At 51.7% G+C, this 27,824-nt stretch overlaps 1 protein-coding gene across 5 annotated transcripts; it reads left to right on the top strand.

The window, feature by feature from the left end:
• The first annotated feature begins 47 nt into the window (after positions 1-47).
• GYG2 (glycogenin 2) lies at positions 48-26,798 on the top strand. Of its 5 annotated transcripts, none has more exons than XM_081277184.1 (11): positions 48-292; positions 1,250-1,333; positions 6,763-6,904; positions 9,942-10,116; positions 11,392-11,554; positions 13,319-13,445; positions 14,871-15,093; positions 15,790-15,984; positions 20,589-20,693; positions 21,986-22,093; positions 25,836-26,798. In XM_081277184.1, exons 2-11 carry the CDS (start codon positions 1,327-1,329, stop codon positions 25,995-25,997), a joined length of 1,407 nt encoding a protein of 468 aa, XP_081133310.1. In that variant the 5' UTR covers positions 48-292; positions 1,250-1,326; the 3' UTR covers positions 25,998-26,798. The 5 variants fall into 5 exon arrangements, with proteins under 5 accessions (XP_081133310.1, XP_081133307.1, XP_081133308.1 ...); XM_081277181.1 differs by lacking the exon at positions 48-292 and adding an exon at positions 410-678; XM_081277182.1 differs by lacking the exon at positions 48-292 and adding an exon at positions 410-678 and having other exon boundaries at positions 21,989-22,093.
• Positions 26,799-27,824: the final 1,026 nt, after the last annotated feature.

The following is a 27,824-nucleotide window of genomic DNA, read 5'->3' on the forward strand; positions in this document are numbered from 1 at the left end:
GGCCTCCGCCTAGCCGCCCGCTGGCCTGGGGCCGGCGCCGGGGAAGCCACAGCAAACATTTGCTTAGGGGTTGGCTGAGTAAAGGTTAAATGTCCAAACCCGAGAGCCAGGAACCGCTGGCTGCGGCGGCGGGGAGCGGCCCCGGGGGAGGGGAGGTGGCACTCGGGAGTGGAGCGCAGCCAGGTCCCCTCTTCTGTCTCCTGGCAGCCAGCCCAGGCTGGGCGACAGGCGGCGCGAGGGCTCTCCGGCCGGGGCTGCGACACCGCTGGGCGAGGCGAGTGGCGGCGCGGAGGTGGGGCCGGGCTTCCTGCGACAGGCCAATCGTGCCGCGCGGGCTGCGGGGCGGCGCGGGGGCACAGGCCGCCCGAGGGCCGCGGAGGTGCGGGGACTGCAGGGGGAGCGGGGCATGGAGTCTGGGGAGCCGCGGAGGCCTGGGATGGAGGCTGCCGAAGGAGGCGGGAGCTTGGGGCGCCGGAGGGCAGAGCGCTGGGGAGGGGGCGCGGGCCTGGGCCGAGGCTGCGGGGTGAGCGCCCAGGAGCTGTGGAGGGAGCAGAGGAGCGTGGTTCGTGGAGATGGCCTGGGCTCAGCGGAGGCCGGGGACGGAGGCCGCCAGAGAGCCTAGGGGACGCCGGAGGGGTGGAGGGAGCGGGGCGCGGCCTCGCCAGGAGCCCGCGGGAGGTGAAGGCGGCGCGGGTCCTGGGCGGGCCGGGGAGGGGCAGGGCTGCTGCAGGGTTCAGGCATCTTGGGGGCAGCAGAGGGGAGGCTGGTTCGGGGAGGCAGCGGGAGGCGCCGGTGGAAGGGGTGGGCCGAGCGCCGGGGAGATAGAGGGAGCGGGGATGGCGCGCAGGGTCTGGGTGGGTGGGGGCCTGGGCGCCACAGCGGGAGGCCCAGGGGAGGCCCGGGGGAGGCCAGAGGCCCGGGGAGGTGGGAGGATTGGGGAGCGCAGCGCTCAGGGCGCAGGGTTGGCCCGGGAGAGGACAAGGAGCCCAGTTCGCGGGTCCGCCTTGGTGGCAGAGGATGCCGGCACTCAAAGGAGGTGTGGGGCGCGGGTAGGCGACTGAGGACACCCGCGTGGGGCCCTGGACACACCAGGTTCAGAGGCTGCCCTGGGACGCACAGGGGCTGCAGGTCGCAGGTGGGGAGCCCAGGTGGCGGGTGGAGGCTGACCCTGCGCTGGGGAGGTGTGGGGCGCAGGTGACAGGGGTCCGGGGACTGTGGCCGGAGCTGCTACCCAGAGTTCCTCCCGCAGGCCTGGGCCAGGAGGATCCATCCACCGCTCCAGGGCGCAGGCTTCTCTCGGAGCCCGCGGCGGCCGCGCCTCCCAACATGTCCGGTGAGTAGCCACTGCTGGCACCGGGAGACCCCCGCCTTCCCCCCGTTGACCCTGACCACTGTCCCCAAACTGAGTCCCCAACTGGCTGCCGCGCCTAGGTCTCTGGGGCCTGAGGGAGGAGTGTTTCTGATGTGGCTGGAGCCGGGGGTCGGGGGGGCTCAGCAGCATCGCGAGGGGGTGATTTATGGCCTGACGGGGGGGGGGGGGAGGCTCGAGATGTCACAATAGTCCTCCTGTGAAAGGATCAGAGGAGCTGGGTTCATAGGAGTAATATTAAGCTGAGAGTCTCACTGCGTGGGAGAGGGTTGGGAAGAAATCGAGGCTCCAGAGGGAGGCCGGTTCAGAGTCAGAACATTAGTTTTATTTATTTTATTCAATTTTTTTTTGGGGGGGTACCAGGGATCGAACCCCTGAGCCCCCTCCCCAGCCCTATTTTGCAATTTATTTAGAGACAGGGTCTCCCTGAGTTGCTCAGGGACTCGCTTTGGCTGAGGCTGGCTTTGAACCCACGATCCTCCTGCCTCAGCCTCCGGAGCCGCGGGGATGACAGGTTTATTTATTTTTTCTTGTCCCAATGATTCCCCCAACAGGCAGCAGGCCTGGGCTCGGTGACCAACTTGCAGGGATTGCAGCCTGCTCAGCCCCGGGTCTCCCTGCCCTTGAGCTTGGGCAGGGGACATTGGGACAGTTGACCAGAGACCTTGATCCTGTTTCTCCGAGCTCCGGGCTTTGCAGGGTCTCTCTCTCGGGGTGGACTGGGAGTCTCTGTTCCCGGCAGCCACAGAAAGGGTCCTCTGTTCCCAAAACCAGGGTGGAGCTCTCCTGAGTGGCCACCACGTGTCCCCCGCCTCCCGAGGCTGCCGGGGTGTGTACAATGCCAGCATTCAGCCAGCGGACACTGGCGGACACTCCTTGACCAGGCTTGGAATGTCCTGCTAGACCTGCTTTGGGGGCTTTCAGCTCTTTGCAGGAATCAAAAACCACCTTTGAGCAGAGAAGATGCCCGGGAGAAGCCCGTGGTGTTATTTGGGGGGAGAGATGGAAGGTGGATGCAGGGCGGAGGCCAAGAAATAACCACTTTTTGGCAGACTCCATCGAAGACTCTTGGCTGAGCCTCGAGTGGATTTTTTTTTTTAAAGAATAATTGCTTTGCTGACCTGGGGCCTGGAGCGTGCTCCTGGGTGCTGCCCCCAAAGCTGGTCACCCCGATGTGTTAAAAGCAAACTGCATTCAAGTCAGCGGAGCTGGTTTTGCAGCTTAGATGGCCTCCAAGGGCCCAGGGGAGGCTGTTCCCCCTTCACGGGTGAATGTTCTTGTCCAGAGGGACAGTTGGTGGCCGGACACAGGGCTCTTCCAGTCGCGGGTGCTGTTAATATGAGTCATAAGCTCGGTCTATGGTTCTTTTGTCCATTTTGGGTCCCGGAGGCTGGAGGCTGGAGGTGCGAGATCCATGGTGGGCAGGGCCGGCTCCTCCCGAGGCCTCTCTCTCCCCTGGGCTTGCAGCCGCCATCTTCTCCCTGTGTCCTCCCTGGGGCCATCTCTCTGTGTGCGTCTGTGTCCTCATCTCGTCCTCTACAAGGACCCCAGTCCTGCTGGACAGGGCCACCCTGGGGACCTCACTGCACCTCCATCCCCTCTGCCAAGACCCCTCTCCACACACAGGCACGTCCCAAGGTCCTGGGGCCAGGGCTGCAGCAGAGGACTTTGGGGAGATGGGGTTCAATGTGTAATATCCACCAGGGTCAGCGGTCCTTGCTGCCGTCCTCCTGTGGAGCTACAGACCCAGTGCATGAAGCTATCAATTGCTGGTTTGATAGCTGTCGCCCGTGCCCTCCCTGTCCCTTGCTGTTAGGGCACCCAACCCCGTCTTCCTCCTCACTGGAACACGGTGTCCATAATGCTATTTGCAACCCTCTGGAATTAAAGGACCTTTGGGATAAAAGATGCTATGGTTTGGATACGGGGTGTCCCCCTAAAGCTCATGCATGAGACCAGCCAGATGTGAAATGTTCAGAGGTGGAATGACTGGGTTGTGAGAGGTGTAGACCTGTTCAGAGGTGGAATGACTGGGTTGTGAGAGGTGTAGACCGATAAGTGGATTAATCCACTTGGATGGACTCACTGGGTGGTGACTGCAGCAGGTGGGGTGTGGCTGGAGGAGGGGGTCCCTGGGCTGTGCCTTTGGGGTCTCTGTCCTGTCCCTGGTGAGCAGAGCTCTCTCTGCTCCCTGGTGCCCCGTCCTGAGCGGCTCTCCTCCTCCAGGCCCTGCCGCCATCTTGTTCTGCTCCCCTTGGGCCAGAGCCATGGAGTCGGCCACCGGGGACTGGACCTTGGACACCATGAGCCCCAGGTCAACTTCTTCTTGTCAGGTCCTTTGATCTCACTGATGGGGGGAAAAACAACTAAAGCCAAAGATAAATTCTGGGTGCCCCCTTCTTACCCGGCTTCTCTGGGCCTCTGTCTTCCCACCACCCCTGTCCCTGGGCTCCATGGAGAGCTGTCTCTTGCGGGACCCCACATCCAGCCTGCGATCCCCGTCTCTACTTTGCTGGGACACTCGTCTGCCTTGGGTGGCCTCCTCCCTCCCGGGTTATTTTTAATCTAGTTTCTGTTGGAGACAGGAGAGAAAAGTTATTTGGGGGACTTTTGTGGCTTCGCAATTAGAGGTGAGGCTCGGCACAGTGAGTCACGGGGGCCCCGATTTCTCTGGGCTTTGAAACCCGTCTCAGAGTTGGGGTGGGAATGGACGATGGGGCCGACACACGGTGCGTCCCCGCGTTCCTGGTTGGGTGGGGGTCTCTGGATTGGCGTCTGCCAATCAGGTGTTGGGAGCTGCCGTAAGTTCTACTGGTTTCAGCCCTTAGCCGCCTCCTGGATCAATGTCCATGTGGCTTTGAAAGTGTTCAGGGCTCAGGTTACTGTCCCCTATTGGACTGCAGCACCTAAGGACGCAGATTGTGGCCCCTTCACTCCAGTCTCTGCCTCCATCTCCACGGGGCTCCTCCTCTGGTCTGTGTCCCCTCCTCTGTCTCTTGGGAGGACACGGCCATGGCACGAGGGCCCCCTGACCCAGGAGGAGCCCATCTCAGGACCCTCCCTCTGTGTCTAGCAGCATGGACTTTGGGAGAGATCTTCCTCCTCTCAGCCTAAGGGGTGGGCATCAGAGGGACATCAACGCCAACTTTTTGTGTATTTTTTGGGGGGTACCAGGGATTGAACTCAGAGGCCCAGGACCCCTGAGCCCCATCCCCAGCCCTATTTTGCATTTTATTTAGAGACAAGGTCTCCCTGAGTTGCTCAGGGCCTCGATAAGTTGCAGAGGCTGGCCTCTAACTTGCGATCCTCCTGCCTCAGCCTCCAGAGCTGCTGGGATGACAGGTGTGCAGCGCGGTGCCTGGGTTTAACAGTCTTTCAAGGCGCAGCCTGTGATTGAAAACAAACACAAAGACGTATGCTTCCGAAAACACGGGTTTCCAAATGAACTCACTATGATCCCAGAGTGGGATTCAATTTCAAGGTCCCCTGTTTTCCTACCCGAGATGACAGTCATTGCATTTTAAACCTTGCACCCATTTCATTTTACGATCATCGCCTTTTTAATCGGGCGAGCTGTGCCCATCTTTTGGTAAAAAAGTATTCGAAGATGAAACCAACCCTTTCTGGGTGGGACCTGGGTCATGCAGAGGCTCTGTCCCACAGGAGGGAAATTCGGAGAAGCCTGGCTCTTTAGGGTCTGGGTTTAGGTTTTTAAATTAAAGGACGTGTAACTCGGGATTTCGAGGCTGGTGCCGAGGAAGATCAAAAGTCTTGTTCATATCCCAGAGATTGAACTCGGGGACACTGGACCGCTGAGCCACGTCCCCAGCCCTTTTTTGCATTTTATTTTGAGACCGGGTCTTGCGAGGTTGCTAAGTTGTTGAGGCTGGCCTCCAACTTGCCATCCTCCTTCCTTAGCCTCCTGAGCTGCTAAGATGACAGGCGTGTGCCCAACTTGTTCCCATCAGCTCTGCGTCCGGGTGTGTTAGCTGAGCAACTGTCCATGTCCGTCCTGCCTGTGGGCGGGGCTTCTCGGTGGGCCTGAATTTGAGGGGTGACGTTGTGCATGAGGAATTAGGGGATCCCTCTTCCACGTGGGGGTGACTTTCTCTCGGGGACCTTCCCTTTTCTTTACAGTCGATTCCACTTTTAGTTTTCTCCTGGCTGTCCATCGGGTGGGTCCTTTGGTCCCTTTCCACCAGCGCTCAAGCCACTTCCTGTCCTAACCTCTGGTTTTGCTCGATCATAGACAGCCCAGTGCTTTGGAAATATCCAGATCAATGCTGGTAGCCAGTCGATGTGGGCAGGGGACACTCTCAAGGGACAGAGGGGTCCTCTCAGAGAGGACAGGGACAGCGTGCCCCTCCTGGCCTCCAGTTTTATGGGGGTCCCAGGGAAGTCCCCAGAGAGCCCCGCCCAGGTCCCCTCCTGACTTTGACGGACAGCAGGGTGACATCACACTCTCCGGTCCCCACGGCCATGGCCACTCTGGGTCCCCCTGGCCCCTGCTGCCTGGTTCTCAGTGGAACCTGTTCTTGCAGATTTTAGGGTTGGAGGAAGGATCCTCGTCCCCCTGGGTCCCGGGACCTGGTCTGCGTCAGGGTCCCAGAAGTCCCCCCTTCAGGGTCACCTGGCTCCTCTCAGGGACATGCCTTCCCGCCTGCATGTCCCCTGCAGGTCACAGGTGGTGTGTGAGGAAGGTGGCGGAGGCTGTGCCCGGAGGCCAGGCAGGGCTGCAGGTCCAGGGCTTCAGGGAAGGAAGCTGTGGGGTCAGCACCGGGGGCCATTGATAGAACTGTCCCCTGGACCTCGGGTTCCACCAGACAAAGTGTCTCTATCAGCTTTTCCCTGATGTGACTAAGTGACCTGAGAGGAGCTAAATGGCTCCTCTTGGGCTCCTGGCTTCAAAGATGAACTCCATGGTCAACTGGCTCCAAGGGAGAAAAAAAAACATGGCGGAAGGGAATGGAGGTAGGAAGGTCCTGTCAATCAGGAAGAAGAGGGAGAGGGAGGGAAGGGAAGGGGCTGGACGGAAGGTCAGCCCAGGACACACACCTGCTAACTAGTTTCCTTTAACTAGGTCCCACCTCCCATCATCCATTCAGCCCTAAATGGATTAATCCTTTTGATCCATGGGACGCTTGATAGACTTCAGGATATAGTTGTGTGGACTTTATCCAGGTGTTCTCAAATGTGTGTTATTAGGGGATTTTTGTGGTGTGGACACCGTAGCCATTTCGTCGGTGTCAGTAGATTGTGTGATGCCCACACAACAAAATCCGTCAAGTGGATTAATCCACCCGTGAGGTCAGAGCTTCATGATCCCTCATCACCTTAAAGCCCCACCTTAAACTCTCAGGAGAGTAACCCTCGTGTTCTTGTCCTACTCCCAGTGACCACACAGGCCTTCGTCACGCTGGCCACCAACGATATTTACTGCCAGGGGGCCCTGGTGTTGGGCCTGTCCTTGAGGAATCACAAGACGACGAGGAGGCTGGTGGTGTTGATCACCCCTCAGGTGTCCAGCCTGCTCAGGTAAGACCTGGGGACTCCACATGCACCCCGATGCAGTAAAGGTCACCAAGCCCAAGGGGACCCAGGACATGCTCTCAACCCCCCCTTGCAGGTTGGTTCCCAGGAGCCCATGAGCATTTCTGTCTCCAATGTGGATTTTCAGTCCATCGGAACCACCTAGAACTCGGGGGGATCCTCCTGAGGCGGAGGCAGGATTGGAACTCTGGTCCTTTCCTAAGGAGTGGTCGGGAACCACAGTGTTAGTCAGTTTACGTTGCTGTAACAAAATACCTGAGGAAATCCAGGTTTATTATGTTGGACGAAAGGTTTATTATGTTGGCTTGTGGTTTCAGCAGGTCTTAGTCTGCGGTTGGTGGCTCCATTGCTCTGGGCCTCAGCCGATTATTTCTTTCTGGAATTTTCCGCCGAATAGCTTGGGGTCACAGTTGATGGCAGGTCATTGAAACCAGGAGCCAGGAGCAACCCCACCCAGGTTGTGACAACCACGTAGAATTGTTGGATGATGGACAGATGATAGGTAGGTAGGTACACGTAATTAAGATATTTAGATGGTAGATCGTAGCTGGATGGAGAGAGAGATCGATATGCAAAGTGGGAAAATGCAGAGTTTGGCTACCATCCTTCATATATAAAGAACTCTTATAAATCACTAAGCAAAGACAGAGTAGCGGGTGTGTGTGTGTGTGTGTGAGATGAGCACGTCTCCATCCCTCTCAAATAGTCACACCGTGTCAGTCTTTGCTTTAGTCTTTGAGGTCTTTGCCTCCCTGGGTTGGCCAATGTCTTTTAAAATGGTGGCCTCCTTGGGTGGATCTCTGAGCTGGATGCCCAGCAACACGATCAGATTTGGACCCTCTTGGCTGTGACCCATTCTCTTGAAGGTCCTCCCAAGGAATGGGTGCCGAGCTTGTATTTCCTCTTGATCCAATAAGTCTGTCAGCGTCCAAACAGAAAGAGATCAAGGGAAGAAAATACATTTGGTCACAGTGGACATCAGCCCTGGGTCCACTTAACTTTCGCATTCACACAGGAGATGTCAGATCTGGGCAAAGTGACCATGCATGAGAAGTCAGTGCACCTGGGTCTCTGGGGAAGGGACCCTGTGTGATCTGTTCCCTGTACCTCCAACCCTTGAATGATCCCACAACCCATGTGTGATTCTCATGATTTCTATGTTCTTAGCAGGGGTCAGTGTTCTTCATATTTATGTGTCTCTCTCTCTTTTTTTTTGTTACTGGACATTGAGCCCAGGGGTGCCTAACCCCTGAGCCACACCCCCAGCCCTGTTTATTTTTTTATTTGAGACAGGGCCTCTGTAAGTTGCTGAGGCTGGCCTCCAACTTGTGATCCTCCTGCCTCAGCCTCCCGAGCCACTGGGACCACAGGCTTGCACTATTGTGCCTAGCTATGTGTGTACGTCTTAATGTTGACTCCAAATGGTCTTTTAAATATTTAGAGAGGACAGCACAGAAACCGTGGGTAAGGTAGGACGTCGCAGACCAGGTTGACTTTTCATGCACTGGTTAAGGGGGGCAGAAGACAGAGAGTGGCCCCTGACCACAAACCGCCAGGGGTGTGAGGCCAGAAGACCACCCCTCTCCCAGGCATTGTGGTGCAAGCCTGTCTGCAAAGGCACAACCCGAGTGCTTCCAACTGTAGGCACGAAACATATTCCACTTCTAGAGATGGGCAGAGCCGCACAGCAGGGTTTGAGGTCACAGGCCACAGTGACATTTAGGGTTGGAGGAAGGATCCTCGTCTCCCTGAGTCCTAGGACCTGGTCTGCGTCAGGGTCACAGAAGTCCCCCCTTCAGGGTCTCCTGGCTCCTCTCAGGGACATGGTTTCCCGCCTGCATGTCCCCTGCAGGTCACAGGTGGTGTGTGAGGACAGTGGTGTAGCCTCTGCCCGGAGGCCAGGCAGGGCTGCAGGTCCAGGGCTTCGGGGAAGGAAGCTGTGGGGTCAGCACTGGGGGCCATTGATAGACTCGTGTCCCATCACCCGGGTCTGTCTGTCCCCTTCTTAAACATTGACGGAGAATAAATGAAGTAGGCACAATTGGCATTCTCCATTATCAAGTCATGTTTTTCCCTTTATGGAGAATAAATATCCTGGGACAGACTCATTAGGTTTATGCAACCCAAAGTTTCTCCTCAAACATTCACGCATGTATCTAAGCATCCGTCAGTGAGTCAGTCTGGCTTGCAAGAATTATTATGGCGCTGTTTGCTTACCGTAGATTTTCTCTGTTCCTCATTCATTCTGTATTTATTATGTGGAATTCTTTCCCAAGGTCATCCTCCTCCCTCTTCCCTGGTTGTGTATTCAAAAGTTTTATCAATGGAGACCAAGAAACATTTATTTTATGCATTGTGTTTGTTATTTTGCTGACCAAATTGTTTCCGCTCTGGAAATTGGAATCTTTTCCTCGTTGGGTCCTGGTGTCCTGCTATCATACTTTTATCCATTTTCTAGCGCTTGCTCAAATTAAAAAAAAAAAAAAATTGTCGTCATAACATGTTCCAGGTCACTGTGAAGTAGAGTGTCAGCCAATTTTTAAAAAAGAATAATCATAATGGACCAGGGATAAGTTTACTTTGATTAAAAAAATATAATATTTCAAGATCTGAGCTTCAAACTTGTAGGCAACTAACAATGTGGGTTTTGAACACGTAAAGCAAAAATTGACGGGAGATTGCGGTGGACATCTGTGGGTTCCCATCAGTTTCGCATTCACACCTCCCTGCCCACATATTTTATGAAGGGAGCTACCTTTCTAAGAGATGATCTGAGTCAGTCTATCTAGAACAGTTCCCTTCAACCTGTATGCTTGTCCCGTTTGGGGGTCATTTCCAGAACGAGTGCAAAGTGTGCCCAGTTGAGAGACAGCCATGGAAGACAACCCCAAATGCTGAGTCTTCAGTGGGTGTGATGGGAATTGGAGCTTTGTTCCGGGCTTGGGAGCAGCTCCTGGGCATCTTCTGGCAGGACAGTGTTGCCCTGGGCTAATAGTCCTCTGCTGACCCGTGTCTTTATCAGGAATGTCCTCTCACGGGTGTTCGATGAGGTCGTTGAAGTCAATTTGATGGACAGCGAAGACTACATCCACCTGGCCTTTCTGAAGAGACCTGAGCTGGGGGTCACCCTCACCAAGCTGCACTGCTGGACCCTCACTCACTACAGCAAGTGCGTCTTCCTGGATGCCGACACCCTGGTGAGTGCAGGGAGTGGTCAGGACCAACTTCTCGGCTTGATGAGGAGGCCAGAGATAAGATGTACCATTTCAAGGTCTACTCCCCCCAACTAGCTCCCACCTCCTACAGCCTAGACCACCTCCCAATAACCCTTTCATCTAGGTATCCATCAACGGGTTAATCCATTGATGAGCTCAGAACCCTCACGATCCAATCACTTCCCAAATCCCCAGCTCTGGACACTGCGGCTTCGGAGACCAAGCCTTTAACACAGGAGCCTGTGCAGAACATTCCAGGTCCAAACCGTTCCAGCCACAGTATCTCATCTGCTCAAAAGAGCATAAGTGGAAAAATATTTTTGTCTCGCTTGCGTATTGAATTGTAGATTCCGGATTGGACCACTATCTTCGAAATTGCAAATGGTGGCATCCCCCCCGATGTCATTTGGGGGGGTAGTACCTTAGAACTCTCACGGGATGGGCATTTTCAAAATGGCCACTGGGGATCTGGAACGCAAGATGCAGTTGGTCTACCGCGAGTCGGTTTTGGTTAAGCAGAAGCACCCCTTTAGGAAGAGGTGGCGAAGCACCCTGTCTTCCAAAACAGGGTCGCCCCCTGCCAAATGGCATGATTTAGAAACCAGTACGTGTTAGAGGGAGTTGCAATTAGGGGTCAAGTTCTCAAGAGCACAGTGTGTGGCGGAGCTAGGATGTTGAGTAGCCTAAAGGTACTAAATGCATTTTGGACTCGCTGTGAGTTTCGTGGAACGGAAACAAATCCTAGGTGGTTTTTGAATGGGCTCCAGGACATAGGAGGCAAGCTAAGAGTTTTGCAAAATAAAAGAAAGTTCTAGAACCCCCAAGAATGGGTGCTGGCTCAAGATGGCGTATCCCAGAGGCTGGCACCGAGGCTGGGGAGACCATTTCCACTCTGCGTCGAAATTCACCCAGTATCTGCTTGATACGGATGGTCTCCATGTCCCTTCCTGGGGTCCCAGTTCCATTTTGCACACTTGCTGCTGTAAGGAAGGATAATCCTCTTCACTGTAGAATCTTAAGCGTCCGTGAGAAAAATCATTGCAGACCCAGTGCGGACTCAACAACTGCAGGTAAACTGGAGAGGAGTCTTTCTCACCAGAGTTTCTCATTTCACCTTAAAAGTTTTAAGAATCTCACACACAAAAAATTGGTCTAAGGTTTCCGGGCACCAGAGGTGCACTGGGCTCACTCTAGGCCCCTGTGGAATTTTTTCGGTTGCCCAATGGAGGCGACAGATGTGTGGCTTTGCCTCGCCAGGTCCTGCACAACATCGACGAGCTGTTTGACAGGGAAGAACTCTCCGCAGCCCCGGATCCGGGATGGCCCGACTGCTTCAATAGCGGGGTGTTTGTCTTCCAGCCTTCCCTGGAGACCCACCAGCTCCTGCTGCAGCATGCCACGGAGCACGGCAGCTTTGACGGTGAGTGAGGGCAGGACCCGTTGCCGGGATCCAGTTTTATACCCAGCTAAACGTGTCTCGCATCCACGAGCTGGAGCCTGGAGACAAAGGTGCACATTGAGAAGTCAGCCAGACCGGGTGACAGGGAGACACCAAGAAGGTATTATGTCAATATGCAGCAGCCAGGAGAACCTTTGGAAAACCCTCTCCCAGGTAGAGAGCACCTTGGCAGTGCCGATCGTATACAGCAGGTGTTCAAACCTTCCTCCGAATAACCGATATCGTCAGCTTTGCAGGGTGCAGGGTCTTTGTTGCAAACACTTTATTCTGCACGTGCAACTTGGAGGTGGACGTTGGAAGAAAAACAGTGAACGTGGCTGCCTTTCAATAAGGCCAGTTTGGAAAAAGGGGCTCAGGGTGATCCCTGAGAGGGAATTAAGGGGGGAAATGGTCATCATCAGATTTTGTTCATCAAAAGACCCGACAAGAACAATGAGAGGAGGAGAAGTTGATCTGGGGCTGCTCATGGTGTCCGAGGTCCAGTCCCTGGTGGCCGACTCCATGGCTCTGGCCCAAGGGGAGCAGAACAAGATGGCGGCAGGGCCTGGAGGAGGAGAGCCGCTCAGGACAGGGCACCAGGGAGCAGAGAGAGCTCTGCTCACCAGGGACAGGACAGAGACCCCAAAGGCACAGCCCAGGGACCCCCTCCTCCAGCCACACCCCACCTGCTGCAGTCACCACCCAGTGAGTCCATCCAAGTGGATTAATCCACTTATTAGTCTACACCCAGTGAGTCCATCCAAGTGGATTAATCCACTTCTAGTCTACACCCAGTGAGTCCATCCAAGTGGATTAATCCACTTATTAGTCTACACCCTGTGAGTCCATCCAAGTGGATTAATCCACTATGAGTCTACACCCAGTGAGTCCATCCAAGTGGATTAATCCACTTATTAGTCTACACCCAGTGAGTCTATCCAAGTGGATTAATCCACTTATTAGTCTACACCCAGTGAGTCCATCCAAGTGGATTAATCCACTTATTAGTCTACACCCAGTGAGTCCATCCAAGTGGATTAATCCACTTATTAGTCTACACCCAGTGAGTCCATCCAAGTGGATTAATCCACTTATTAGTCTACACCCACTGAGTCCATCCAAGTGGATTAATCCACTTATTAGTCTACACCCACTGAGTCCATCCAAGTGGATTAATCCACTTATTAGTCTACACCCAGTGAGTCCATGCAAGTGGGTTAATCCACTTATTAGTCTACACCCAGTGAGTCCATCCAAGTGGATTAATCCACTATTAGGTTACACCTCTTCTAATCATTTCACCTCTGAACCTTCTTGTGTTATCTCACACATGAGCTTTTGGGACACACCTCATATGTATACCATGTCATTGTCCCCCAGGTCCCCCAAAATCTCATACAAAATACATGTAGCCCCTTTCCAAGAGTCTGCAGGGTCCTAACATAACAATGGGGAAGCCATTTTAACTACCAGATGGAATTCACTGGGGGTGAGTGGAGGACGCTGGAGGTTGTACATAGTTTTATTATTGATTTTGGGGGGCAGTGGATGCAGATCTTGTAGGGAACACACCCTGATTTTTAGTAATGGTATGGGTAGCCAATCACTACCAAGAAGAGCGGGAACACTGTAGCTGGCAGAGAGGACCTCTCGAGGCCAGTGTAGACCTTAGGTCCTTCACATAAGGCCGACCTGAGAACGGCACCCAACTCTGCTGACCTCTGTTTGTGTTGGCGGGTGGCCCAGGCGCAGATCAAGGCTTGCTGAACAGTTTCTTCAGGGACTGGCCAACGGTGGACATCCATAAGCATTTGCCTTTCATCTACAACCTGACCAGCAACGCAGCCTACACCTACAGTCCAGCCTTCCAACAGTAAGCCCTCCGCCATCTTGAACCCCAACTGGCCGTAGCCACTTGGTTGTTTTTATCTCCCAGATGAGATATCAGCTGTTCGTAGAGGAAACGGAAATAGATCACCCTGTCCCCGTAGGCCAGGCAAGTGCCGTACCCCTGAGCTATACCCCCACGCTTTTTAAAAAAGTTTTATTTTGAGACAGGACCTCAGTAAGTTGACGAGGCTGGCCTCCGACTTGCGATCCTCCTGCCTCAGCCTCCTGAGTCACTCATATTCCAGGTCTGTGCACCATGGCACCCAGAAACATATTTGTTTTGAATACAGGGATTTCCTTTTTGGTAAAAAAAAAAAAAAAAAAAAAAAAAAAAGAATTATGAAATTTATGTATAGTGGGTTGCTTTTAAGGAATGGATGACGGTATTCCTTAATTTTTCAGCCTTAGATTCTATGATGGTAGAAAAGTAGAGAAGATGAATTCCATGGGGTTGTACCTCTTTGGGTCTTCAGTGATTTTTGTCTTCCCTGGGGTCCTGGGACCAAAACATTCGGAGCTCTGCTGCCAGAGGAGATGTTAAAATGAAAATCAAAATGTGATAATAATCTAGGAGATGAAGAACTCCAGAGTATGCATTATGCAGCAGGGGTCCTGCTGCCCCCAGGGAGGCAGAAATTGGTTCTGGGGACAGCAAATAGTCTTTTGTTGTTGTTGTTGTTGTTAATATATTTTTTAAAAAATAATGTGTGAATCTCAGATAGACCATGTGCCTTTGGTGTTAAAATTTCATGGGGAGTTAACTAAAACCAAAAATGTCCAAAAAGCACTTGGGGAGTGATAATGAATGGCACCGGAAAAAAGGTTCAGAAGGGGAGATTTCAGAATCTTTGATCCTTTTTATTTTTAGAGGTGTTTGGTTTGCAGCCTGTATTATCTGCCACAAAAGCTCTTTATTTTATTTTCTTGTCCCCATCCTTTTTCTAAAAACTGCACATGTGGATTTTTTAAATGATCTTTAGGGGGCCGGGCGCGGTGACGCACACCTGGGAACCCAGCGGCTCCGGAGGCTGAGGCAGGAGGATCGCGAGGTCAAAGCCAGCCTCAGCCAGAGGGAGGCCCTAAGCAACTCAGGGAGACCCTGTCTCTAAATAAAATGCAAAATAGGGTTGGGGACGGGGCTCAGGGGCGGAGCACTTAACCTCATATGCAGAGGCCCTGGGTTCCATCCCCAGCACCACACACACACACACACACACAAATCCCCCCCCAAATGTTATTCCCTTTACACAAAGTAACTGTCAATCATTGCCCTACTAAGGTCCCTGTCAACAGTGGTGGCTGATTCCCCTCCAGGTGGCTCTCGGTGAGGACCTCCACCGGCGTGCTCGGGCGCCCTCTTGTGTCCTTTCCTGGTGGAAAATCGGAATCTGTCCTTTCTCCTCCTCAGGTTCGGCTCCAGTGCGAAGGTGGTGCACTTTCTGGGGTCCACTAAGCCCTGGAACTGCACGTACGACCCGCAGACAGGCTCCGTCTTGGAGCAGGGCACGGGGTCCGGCCCCCGGCAGCACGTGACCTTCCTGAATCTCTGGTGGAGGCTGTTCCAGGAGGGCGCGCGGCCTCTGTACCCAACCACCCATGCGCAGGAGAGGCAGGGACCTGCGGGGCTCCGCGTGAGTGGACGTTCCTCTGCTAGTTCGGCTGAGGACCAGCCTGTCCCCGCCAAGACCCACAGCTCCCCTGGCTTCTCCCCATTATGTCTAAACACGCAGATGCTCCGTATCCACGGTTCCCTTCCAACCGCGGATGCAAAACACTTCTTCAAATAGCTGCGTCTGCACGGAACCAGTACACAGGCCCATTTCCCCCCTCGTTCTTACTCCCCAAAACAATCGGACAGGTATTTACACCCCGTCCCTAGCCCTATTTTGCATTTTATTTAGAGACAGGGTCTCCCTGAGTTGAGTAGGGCCTCGCTTTGGCGGAGGCTGGCTTTGAACTCGCGATCCTCCTGCCTCAGCCTCCCGAGCCACTGGGATCACAGGCGTGGGCCACCGTGTCTGGCTGGAGGTCAACTTTAATTTTTGCTTGAAAAAAAGAAATCAGTGGTTCCGGATGCTACTTCTCGGGAACCTTTGAAGGCTTTCGATAGGAGCAAATAGGAAGGAGTTTATTGGTTCTCGGGCCACCTTGTGGGTGACTGCCACACAGAACACTTGTGGGTTCTTTACAGGTTCTTGGGAATCCAGTTGCACAAATCCTTGCATTTGATGGGCAGCTCTTGCACACCCACGGGGCAGGATGACCGGGGGGGGGGGGGACCAGAGCAGAGTGGACTAGTGAAAATGTGTCCTTTTGTGTGTGTGCAGGTTTGCTCAGATGGTCTCGAGGTGCCGTGTGCAAATTCAGCCCCCAGTGCTGCAGAGCCGTGTGCAAACTCAGCTGCCCCTTCTGAGGTGCCGTGTGCAAATTCTGCACCAGGATCGGGCCACCTGCGGTCTGCTCTGGAGAACACGCCCACCACGGTGGCTGAGACCCCAACGACCCCTGAAGGATGGGAAGATGTGAGTACCCGCCTCCCACACTCTGCCCAGAGGCGCCCACGCCCTGACCCGCACAACCTTGTACTAACAAAGGGGGTTTTGCAGATGGGTTGGAGTCAAGGATGTTGGGGGTGCAGAGAGGGTTGTGAATTATCCCAGGGGACCCCCATCATCGTAAGGGTCCTTATAGGAGGGAAAATGTAGAATCAGCCAATTCCCAGAATCAACAGCTGACTCCATCTTGGGAGCTGCCCACCCCCCACCCACCCCCAGCCTTCCACCTGCTCCGATTTCAGAAAAGCCCCAGAGACCCGGCTCAGGAGGGAGCCCCTGCTGACCATGGGCTCAGGTCCTGCTGAACTCATCATGAAGTAAAAATGATACAAGTAGAAAATTCATTGCTTACGTTCAACCTACCAATCCTCGCAATTTGGGAGGCTGAGGCGGGAGGATCGCATGTTGGAGGCCAGCCTCGGCCACTTAGTGAGATCCTGTCTTAAAATTTTTAAAAAAAAGTAAAAAGGGCTGGGGGGTTCAGCTTAGTGGTGGAGAATTCCTGGGCTCCATCACCAGTACTCTCCCTCCCCGCATGAAAAATAGTGAAGAAAATTCAATATTTCTTAGGAAAAGAACAGAATTTAGAGTTCCCAGCAGAACTCGTACCGAAAACGGGTCCCTTTCACACTCCTTTAGAGTCCAAATTAGGAGTCAGTCTGTTTATCATTGCTATCATAAACTACCTGAGACCGAGGGATGGATAAAGGAGAGAGGTCCAGACAGGTCAGGATTTTGGAGGCTCTTCAGTGGGTCCCATGATCCGATGTGCCACCTCTCAATGTCACCGCACTGGGGACCAAACTTCTAGAGTGTGAACACTTGAGGGACAACGCTGGAATCAGAGAGAAATCTATGGTCCAAATAGGAATGAGGAGAAAAGTGCTAGGTGTGAATCCATTTTTCACCTTTCAACTTCCTGTCCCCGTCGGCCGCCCTGGCCTCTGTGAATAGTGGTTGGGCAGATTGACTCTGGCCTTGGCCCATTTGACGTTGCTGTAACAAAATGCTGTGGAGCGGGGAAACTGATAAAGAAAAGAGGTTTCTCGAGCTCATGGCAGAGATGTCCCATGGGGAGACAGAGAAATCTGTTCTCCTGAAGCCACTTTGGGGGGTGGTCCTACCCTCATCAGTTCACGTAGCCCCATGACCTCTCCAAACTCTATCTCCAACACCATTAACCGATGGCTCTGGGGGTTACGTCTGTCAAGCATGAACTTTGGGGGAACACCTTCGCACCACAGCGCCTGTGTATTTTATGAGGAGCCTATTTCCCCCCAAAAATGACAGTCGTTGCAGTTGTAAAAGGGAGGGGTTCCCTACAACACCCCGTGTATTTCCTGAATGAATTTTTTATTTCTGAATGAATTTTTTTTCTGAATGAATTTTGCAGCCCTGCTGCCCCCTTATGGCCATTTATTGAATTGCAGATTCTGGAGTCTTGATTTTTTTTTTTTTGAGGAGCCAAAACCAGACCCACCCCTCAAAAAATATATATTATTATTATTATTATTATTAATTTTTTGGTGAGGTTGAGATGCTATTTTTTTTTAAAAAAAGTCTTCATAACTGCAGAAAAGCTGAGTGTAAATTCTAGCAGTCTCTATCAAAATAGCTACCTTTGAGTGTTTAATGATAGCCATTATCTAACCCCGGGACATTTTTATATGAAATAATTAGCGTAGTGATTTTTTCTCCTAAAAAGAGAAACTTCCAGAATTTTGGCTGGGGTTTCGTTCGATCTATAAACCAGTTTTAGGATTATTAACGTCTCCAAGGAACTGAGCCTTCCAACTCTAGGAACTTGGTCCATTTCTATACTTAGATCTTTAATTTCTCTCAACACTGTTTATTTTACTTTATTTTTTTTTGCAGTGGAAAACTTTTGTGTTTCGTTAGGCTTGTTAATTTTTGAGACTAAGTAAATAGCATTGCTTAATTTATTTTTCTGATATTGGCATGTAGAAATGCATGTGACTTTTGAATCCAGACGGTGTGCTGAATTTTTTCATGCGACGACACAACATTCTCTTTGATTTTCCTGCAAACAAAATTACAGTATCTGCAGGTGGGAAATTTGTAATTTCTTCGAACATTAAACATGCACCTACTGCATCATGCAGCCGTTCCACTCCGAAGTTTGCTCAAGAGAAATGAAAGCTTATATCTTATTTTTATCTATATTTTATTTTTATTCTTATATTTGATTTTGAGGCTGGCTTCAAATGTCCATAAAGATGATAGCAGTTTATATATAGTAGCTTTGCAATGGAACAAGTGTCCATCAAGAGGTGAATGTGTGAACCAATCGAGGCGAATTCCTAGAGTGGAATACTATGCAGCCATAAAGCAAGCAGATGTGGATAAGTCACAACAAAAACTGGCTGCAGTGTCATTACCACACGGACATCCTGCAGCTGTTTCTGGATTTCAGAGTCGATTTCTCGCATTGCTAATGGTCTTGTGTCTGATCCATCATTTTTCTGCATTCCTGCAGGTCTGATGCTTGTTGTTTGGTTTGGTTTTTCTCTTGGTTTTCACTCATTTGATCTTGTCTTCTCACAGGATGGTTAATTTTTGGAAATGGAAGGCCAGACATGGTTTATGGGAGAAAAAAATTTTTTGCAAAAATAATTTGAAATTCTGAATCAGACTATCCTTGCCCAGGAGAGGATTCTTTTGGTATCCCTCTTCCAACTGTCACACGTTTCTGGACGGAGAGCAAAATTTTGGTTTCGTTCGATTTCGTTTCTGGGCTTCTCTGCTCCGTCCGCCTGTCCTTCCTTAGAGCTACCCAAGGGTCTCCGGACCGTGCCCCAGGCCACGGTCTCTTCTTTCAAGGTGAACTCAATGTCAGGCAGACTTGTCGTGGATGAAACAGTCCCGTAATGACAAACCCATTTGTTCACCGGCTTCCTGAAACCTGGCCGAGAGGCTGCGTTGGCCCCATACTATTGCTCATCCTGGGTCTCTCTCTTCATCTGGTGTAAACAGGGACGTGTTTCCTAGTTATTGGTAAAACTAAGGGGGATATGGATTTGACAATTTTTTAGGTTTATGTTTTATTTAGCATTGTTTTTAATAAACCTGTGGGGTCAGGCGAGGTGGCACACACCTCTAATCCCAGTGTCTCAGGAGGCTGAGGCGGGAGGATCCCAAGGCTGAGGCCAGCCTCAAAATCAAATATTAAAAAAAATAAAATATAGATAAAAATTAATAATAAAAAAAGGGCTGGGGATGTGGCTCAGTGGTTAAGCACCTCTGGGTTCAGTCCCAGGTACCAAAAAAAAAAAAAAGTTAAATTATTGCTTCGTTTATCCTCCAAGGCCACCGCGGGTCCCTTGCATGACCAAAGCAAGCGAGTGGCAGAGAGCCAGGCGTCCATGTAGGTCCTTTTCCTGACGTGGGCAGGGTTAGAATTTAGGACATTTCCTTTGCCGTCCCGACGGGTCCAAGCAGCTCTTCATTCCTGTGGGATTTATGTGCTTCTGACCCGTGAGGCCCCAGGGTGCATGGACGCTGTGCCCAGTGCAGGGCTCAGGAGCAGGGCTGGGCGGACACAGGCTCAGGTCCTGCTCTGTCCTTAACGAGCTCCTGTGTGTGGACAAGTGTCTCCGACTGCAAATTAGACCCCTCACCACCAAGAGCAAGGGGGTAACCAGTGTCCTCAGAGGGCTGCGAGGATGGTTAGGAATGCGCAGGACCTTGGTACCCAAGCTTGAACCCACAGAGCCACATCCCCAGCCCTTTCTTTTATCTTTATTTTGAGATAGAGTCTCGCTAATTTGCTTAAGTTGCTGAGGCTGGCCTCCAACTTGCCATCCTCCTGTCTCAGCCTCCCCCACACCTGGCCCCATTTTTATTTTGCATTTTTTATTTTGAGACAGGGTCTGGCCAAGTTGCTTAGGGCCTCGCTAAGTTGCTGAGGTTGGCCTCCAATTCTCCATCCTCCTGCCTCAGCCTCCTGAGTACCTGGGATGACAGGCGGGCATCATTGTCCCCACCAAGTTGAAAGCGGGCTTCTGATTCGAGTCGCATCCAAGTTTTGGGTGGCACAGGTTTCCTGGGCTCCGTGAAGCTGTTCAGAGACCCAGGGTCTTGCTCTGTCCTTGCAGCTGTGACTCTGTGAGAGCATCATTGTGCACAGAGCAGCTACGGCAGAGAACATGGCCTGGCACCCGCCAGACTCGGTCTCCATAGCTCTTCATTTCCCGGGGCAACCCACCGAGTGGGCGCAGGTTGGGGGGACATCTTGCCCTTCACTAGGAAGGGTGCGGGAAGCACGTGCTGCCCAGCACGGAGGGGCGTCCTGCCCCAGCTGCCCAGACTCAGTGGTCAGATGGAGACGCACCACCCTGTCCAGGCGCCCGGAGGCTGCACCCGGCATCAGGTGGGATCCCACAGGAGAGAACAGAGAAGGATCCACGTTGGACACCGCTGAGCCCATCACTCTCAGCTCCGGAGGCCAGGTGCCACCGGCACCCTGGAGGCAGGGACCCTACCCACCTGTTGGTAAAGCTGCGTCCATGCCAAGGTCCGGGTCTCACCTGTCGGCTCTTCCTTCATAACAGACGGGAGGCCGCCCTGACACCCTGACTCCGGCCAGGATCCCGTGTGCGCCTCAGCCACCGCAGGCCCTGCCATGTCCAGACGTCGCTGAGACCCAACCTACCCGGGTACACTGGCCCCTTCTGTCCCATGGGCTCCTGTCTGTCGCTGCTTGTCCTTTCTCTCAGAAGATGTGCATCAGCCGAGCAGACCCTGGGTTTTCCCATTTCACCCTGAATCGCCTAAGGGCTTTAGCAAGGAACAGAAAAGATCCACGTGGTAGTGCACGCCTGCGGCTGTGGAGGCTGAGGAAGGAGGATTGCCAGACGGAGGCCAGCCTCAGCTACTTAGCAACAACTTAAGCAGCTTAATGAGACCCTGTCTTTAAATTTAAAAAATTTTAAGAAAAAAGAAAAGAAAACCAATAAAACCAAAAAAAAAAAAAGAAAGAAAGAAAGAAAGAAAACCAATATGGCGGGGGCATCTCACTTAATTTTCATAACTTTTGGAGAGATTTGCAGCCGTGCCTGAAATCGTGACTGGGACACTCTCGTGTAACCACGGCATTGCCTGATAGGGTTCCAGTCACCAAGGATACTAACCTTGCCTTGGCTCTTAGGGACCTGCCTGCGCATCACGTTTATTAGGGTCTAAATGCCGAGTTTGTTCCATTGCATCGGGAGGGTGGCCGACACCCGTCGGTGCCCAAATTTGCAAATTCAGCTTTATCAGAACCATGCAGAGGTTGGGGAAAAAACCATACACAGGGTTCCGTACTATGCAAGACTTCTGGCATCCACCGGGGGTCTTGGGACATAGCCCCTGTGAAAAAAGAGGAGCCAACTCTAATTGAAAATTTTTAATTTTTAACTTTAATTGAAATTTTTTCTTTCTTTTTTTTCTTTTTTTTTTTTTTTGCTACTAGGTTATTGAACTCACGGGTGCTGAACCACTGAGGCACATCCCAGCCCTTCTAAAATATTTTGAGACAAGGGTCTGGCTAATTTGCTTAAGCCCCCTCTAAGTTGCCGAGGCTGGCCTCCAACTTGCAATCCTCCTTCCTCAGCCTCCTGAGCCACAATTTATTTATTTATTTATTTATTTATTTATTTATTTATTTATTTATTTATTTATGTAGTCTTTTTTGGTGAAAATGCATTAATAGGCATCTGTTAAATTTCTCTCTGAAACATAGATAAACGGCAGGAAGAGTTTTAGGGTCCCATCGTCTGTCTGTCAGAAATTTCGAGTGGTTCAGGAAATTGAGACGGGATGAAGCTCAGCATGGGTACTCCCCCTCCCCCCAATGGCTATCTCATAGGGCACCTTCATTTTTATCTCGTTTCCTCCGTCCTTTGGGCGAAGCTGAGAATTCCCTGCATCCTCTTGAAGACTAATGATGGAATGGTTGTGTTTCTAGCAGGCAGCGAATCAAGTCAAAGGTGGCCCCGCTGAGGAATCCTTGGATCCGAGTCAGGAGGTTCCTGGGGAACCCTGCAGAGACCCCGGTGCTCAGGAAACTCTGGAGGTGACACCTGCATCCCTTTGCCTTGCCCCATCACTCCTGATGGATGCTCTCAGCCAGCTCTGCAGCCAGCCCAATGCACGTGTCTGTCCTTAATCCAAATTTCCAGCCTCAGCTTGTCCAACTCAGGCTCTGTCTGCCTCTGATCCACTTGTCTTCTCTCTGCCATTTGCTGGGGGCTGGTTGGTGTCCTCATTCCTGTCTTTGGCTCGGATCTTGCCTGTTCTGTCCTCAAAAGCTTTTCATCAGAAGTTGATCTGAAGAAAGTTTGTGGGTAGATTCAAGATGGCGGGCTGCATGCTGAATTGTCCTGTGAAGGAAGGTTGGGGGGCTGTTTGGGGCGGGGGGAATGCATAGCTGCAAATCAAACACAGTATTTCTTCCGTGTCTGAGAAATGGGACACTTGTTCTTCTCTTCCTTCCTCTTATGATCGTTCGCATCCTGCATTTCATTCTCTCTGGTGCGTTGAATGAAAGCCATCAGCAACTTTTTTCTTTGTAAATGAACGATCAGATCATGCCTTTTCTCTTCAGGCAACAGTAAATCCGTTCAAGGTCATAATCCCCTTCAATGACACCCCTCCAGCATTGGGACCTGGGCCTGGGTTGAATGTATTTACCCACCGATTTGGAATATCGCCTCATCTGTCATGCATCCCTCAGCTTTCTGTTACTAGAACGAATACCTTGAGATAATCGACTTAAAAAGACGAAAGGTTTTGGATGATACTTTGAGAGCTTTCGGTTCAAGCTCAGGTGCTTTTGGGATTGTGTGAGGTGGAGGAAGCTGGTCCCCTTCTGGTGGCCAGAAAGCAGAGAGGCTAAGGTTCCAGGCCACTCCCCCAATGACTTCACTTCTTCCTCCTAAGCCCCACCTTTTAGAGGTCCCACCTCCTTCCAATAGCATCAAACCCGGAATTAAGCCTTCCACACGTGTGGCCTTTGGTGGACATTCCACATCCAAACTGTAGCACACCATAAGGGAACTCACCCTTGGAGAAAGTGTGAATGTTGCTTCTCATCCTCACCCAGTTGGGTTGGTGAACTCCAGGTGTCATAGTGTGGACTGGCATGGAACGCTGTTGGTGACAAGAATTCTTGTAAAACTCCACCTGTTATGATGTGTGAGTTTGTCCCTTCAGCACGTTCAGCCCTTGTACGCTGATAAGGAGACCCAGGGAATCGTCTCTGTAGTTGGTGGTGGGTGACATGGCATGGGAGTAAGGTTGGGTACATCTGCCTGGTGGCCCAGCCACTGGTAGGTTTGGGATCTTGGGTGAGTGGGTCTCATCCTTTGAGCATCTGTGGGAGGAGGAGCTGGGCTACCCACCTCCAAGAACTGGGGGAAGCGTGGAGAAGGCAGGACGAGAAGGTGAACTGGAAGAAGCCCTACTGTGTGTCTGCCTCCCACACACCATCAGGACCCCGGTCACTCATTTGCCCCCAGGGCTCATGTCCTGGGAGCGTGGCCACCCACTGTCCACCCATATATTTATCACCTATCAATTTCTATGTATTTCATCTGTCCACACGTCCATTTCTCTATCTACCCATCCATCCATCCATTCATCCATCTATCACATCTATTATCTATCTGTTATCATCCAACCCCCATCAGACCACCCACCTGTCATACGCATCCATCCACGTATCCACACGGCCACGTATCTATCCAACTATCTGTGAATCTATCCAGCAATTCCTACGTGTCTAAGTGGCCATCAGTTAATCTATGGATCCATTGGTCTTTCTATCCTTCTATCCATCTGTGTGTGTAGATAGATACACCCAGGGCACAACTCCAATAGCTTAGGTGTCTGGTGCCCAGCACCAAGTCTACCCAACCCAACCCACATCTGGGAACAATGTGTCAAATTACTATCGCTTTCTATCCACCATGTAAATCTACCTACCATCCATTGGTTTCTATGTGTTTCATCTGTCCATCTGTCTTTCTCCTTATCTCTATCTATCTAGCTGTCCTTTACCCATCCACCCATGCATCCACTCATCCATCAATTCATTCATTGATCTGTCCACCTGTCCATCCATCCATCCATGCACCCACACAACCACCCACCCACCCATCCATCAGTGCGCCCATCCATTCATCTATCTACCCACCCACCCACTCATCCATCTACTCATCCACCCACCCATCCACTCATCCATCTATCCATTCACTAATCTCTCCACACTCATCTATCTGTCCCTCATCCATCTATCCATCCATCCACCTACCCATCCACTCATCCATCTATTATTCATTGATCTTCCAACACTTATCTGTCCATCCATCCACCCATCTACCAATCCATCCATCTATCCATCCACCCATCCATCCATCCACCCATTATTCCACCCATCCACCCACCATCCATCCATCCATCCTTCACCCACCCATCCATCCATCCTTCACCCACCCACCCATCCACGCACCCACCTATCCATGCACCCATCCATCCATCCATCCACCCATTATTCCACCCGTCCACCCACCCACCCACCCATCCACCTACCCATCCATCCATCCACCCACCCATCCACCCACCCACCCATCCATCCATCCATCCATCCACCCACCCACCCATCCATCCATCCACCCATCCATCCATCCATCCATCCACCCATCCATCCATCCACCCACCCATCCATCCATCCACCCATCCATCCACCCATTCATCCACCCACCCATCCATCCATCCATCCACCCATCCACCCATCCATCATCCATCCACCCATCCATCCATCCATCCATCCATCCACCATCCACCCATCCATCCACCCATCCATCCACCCATCCATCCACCCATCCACCCATCCACCCATCCATCCATCCATCCATCATCCATCCATCCATCCATCCATCCATCCATCCACCATCCATCCACCCATCCATCCACCCATCCATCCATCCACCCATCCATCCATCCACCCATCCACCCACCCTCTAACCAACCACTCTTCCATCTGTCCGCCCATCCATCCCATCATATCTATCCATCCATCTCTATGTCGTATCTATCCTTTTATTGATCCTTTGATCTTTCTGTCCATCCGTCTATACGTGTGTCCATCTATGTGGATAAAGACACAGATGATATACATGCATGTCCGTTATGAGCACCACGTGCAGACTTTTAAAACTCTCATTCTAGTCCTGTGAGAAGTGATTAAAGCACGGGTTCTTTTTGATCCACCTGAGCACCAAATAGAAGTGAGATGCGTGTGTTTGCGTTTACACACTTGTGCGTGGATATACATCCACCTACCCATTAGGGAAATAGAACCTGCCGTCCTGGGGAGTAAATTGAAGCCAATTCTGTATGTGACTATTTCAGTGATCCTCCCTAGCGGTGTAAAGCATTGCAAATTTTATTTACAAGTGGTGACATTTTTCTTCATCTTTGCTTGATTTTTTTTTTTTTTAAAGATGACGCAGGAGCATTGAAGTTTTTGCAGGTGAAAGTATTCAACCTAACGAGTGCGGGTGGGGAGTGGGGTTTAGTGGTTAGGGATTCATTCTTAGGGGAAAGCAAACAGGAACACGGTTACGGTTTCCAGCACCACGGACAAGCTAGGCAGAGTGTCACCTTGCCAGATTGCGTGACATCCGGCATGGGTTTAGTTTGGAGCCCGAGACGCGCCACCTTGCAGAAGTGAGGGCTGAGCCCGTGGACGGTGCAGCCTCTGTGGCTGCTTGACTGACAGCTGGTGACCTTGTGCGGTTGCTTGTGTCCCCCAGGTCCATGTGGCCGCCTCGGTCTCCAAGATTTCCATCCAGGAGAAGCTCAAGGAGCCCAGCCCCGAGGAGGAGAGGAAGAAGTGGGAGGAAGGTCGCATCGACTACATGGGGAAGGACGCCTTCGCGCGCATTCAGGAGAAGCTCGACCGCTTTCTGCACTGATGTGCGTGTGTGGCGGCCACCGCTGACCCCTCCCGAGGGGAACCCTGTGCCTCTATTTATGATTCACCAACTCCAGTGCCTGCCCTGAGTTATGTAGATGCTAAAGGTCCAGCTCCAAGCCACCCTGGCTGCCCCCGAGCTCCCTACCCTGTCTCTCCGGCTTTCCTGAGAGATCAATCCTTCCCTTTGTCAGCAAAAGAGAACAAGCCTATAGCCCTAGTGGACCCCGGATGCTGGTCTCTGGTCTTACTGGAAAGAGTTCTCCAGTGCTGTGTAGCCTCAGTGCTGCCTGTGCAGCCTTTATGGAGTTCCACTTCGGTGCCTATCTTAATTATCTAATTATGCATTATCTTAATTATCTAATTAACCTCATAACATTAGACTGCCTATTCCATACCTCGGAGCCTGTCATCCTAGCAGCTTGGGAGGCTGAGGCAGGAGGATCTCCAGTTCAAAGCCAGCCTCAGCCAAAGTGAGGCCCTAAGCCACTCGGTGAGACCCTGTCTCTAAATAAAATGCAAAATGGGGCTTGGGGACGGGGCTCAGGGGTTGAGAGCCCCTGACTTCCATCCCAGGTACCACAAGGGGAAAAAAAAAAGGAAGACTGTCATTCGGTGGGGCAGCAGCTTGATCTGCACTAACAGAAACTAGAGATAGATGCTTTTTGCTAAGCCATGACATCAGCAAGCAGTGGGTGACCTCTGAGCAGTTAGTCCTTCCTCGGTCTCTGCATCTCTACCTCAGTGCCAAGTACCTTCGGTGATCACTCTCCAAAGCCATTTCCTCGGGGCTCCTCCGGGCTCCTCTCCAACAGGAGAGGGGCACGGGGTGTTGTGGACAATTGGCGGGGTCCTTTGTCCTGCACGTACTGTGGAAATGCAGAGGGTGGGCTGGGACATGCTGAGAACACTGTTCTATGGTGTCTGTCTGTCTGGCCGGCCTCTGTCACTCAAAGCAGGTTGACCCTTTAGGGAAAGCCGTTGGGGTGAGCTCATGGTGTTGACTGAGGCGTCCACCGATGATCCCCATCCCGAGCAAAATCGTGAATATATCACAGAACAAAAGAGCGTTGGTGCTATGAAACCAGAAGCCTCCGTCGAGCAAACCAGATGGACGGTATTCCAGAAAATTCATATTCGTAAAGGAATGTGCGTCTCTGGAAATGGGAATCCGTGGCAATGGTTTAGTGGGCTTTCAGGGTTCTAGCTCCATCTAGAATGCGACTGCACCCCGGTGCACGCCAGTCAGCCTCCTTGGAAGAGCGCTGATGGATTTGAATTAAAGTCTTAAAAAGCCACAGAGTCTCCTCTTAAGTGTGCCTGCAAGGTTCTGAGCAATTGGGATCGTGTTTTAGAGGGCACAGCGGGAGGGGAGGTGGCTGCCTTGCTCCCAGGACAGATTCCAGTGGTCCGGTGGATTTTTCAGAATTCCTGGTGGTGGCAAAATGCAAAACATCTTTACTTATGGTCCCTCTGAAGTCTTTTAAGGTTTTCTTAGAGGAGCTTTTGGATTTGGGGCTCTGTGTTCTCAATTACATTTATTTGTTCCTTCATGGCATGGTTATGGAGTTACCTCTATAGGCTAAGATATGCAATCAATCAATGCATGAGAAGTTTGAAAATACTTGAAAGAATCCCAAAACATCTGCATAAGGAACACAAAATAGGGCTGGGGTGTAGCTCAGTGGTACAGGAGCTTTGGGACCTGAGTTCCTAGGTTTGCTCCCCGGCACCACAAAAAGAAAAAAATATAAAAGGTATAAAATAATGTCATTACCTGAAAACAAATGTCACCATTTGAGATGGTGGAGAGGGGTAAATTTTGAAA

This window comes from Spermophilus citellus (assembly GCF_964194105.1).
Source record: "Spermophilus citellus genome assembly, chromosome: X".
Taxonomy (NCBI): domain Eukaryota; kingdom Metazoa; phylum Chordata; class Mammalia; order Rodentia; family Sciuridae; genus Spermophilus; species Spermophilus citellus.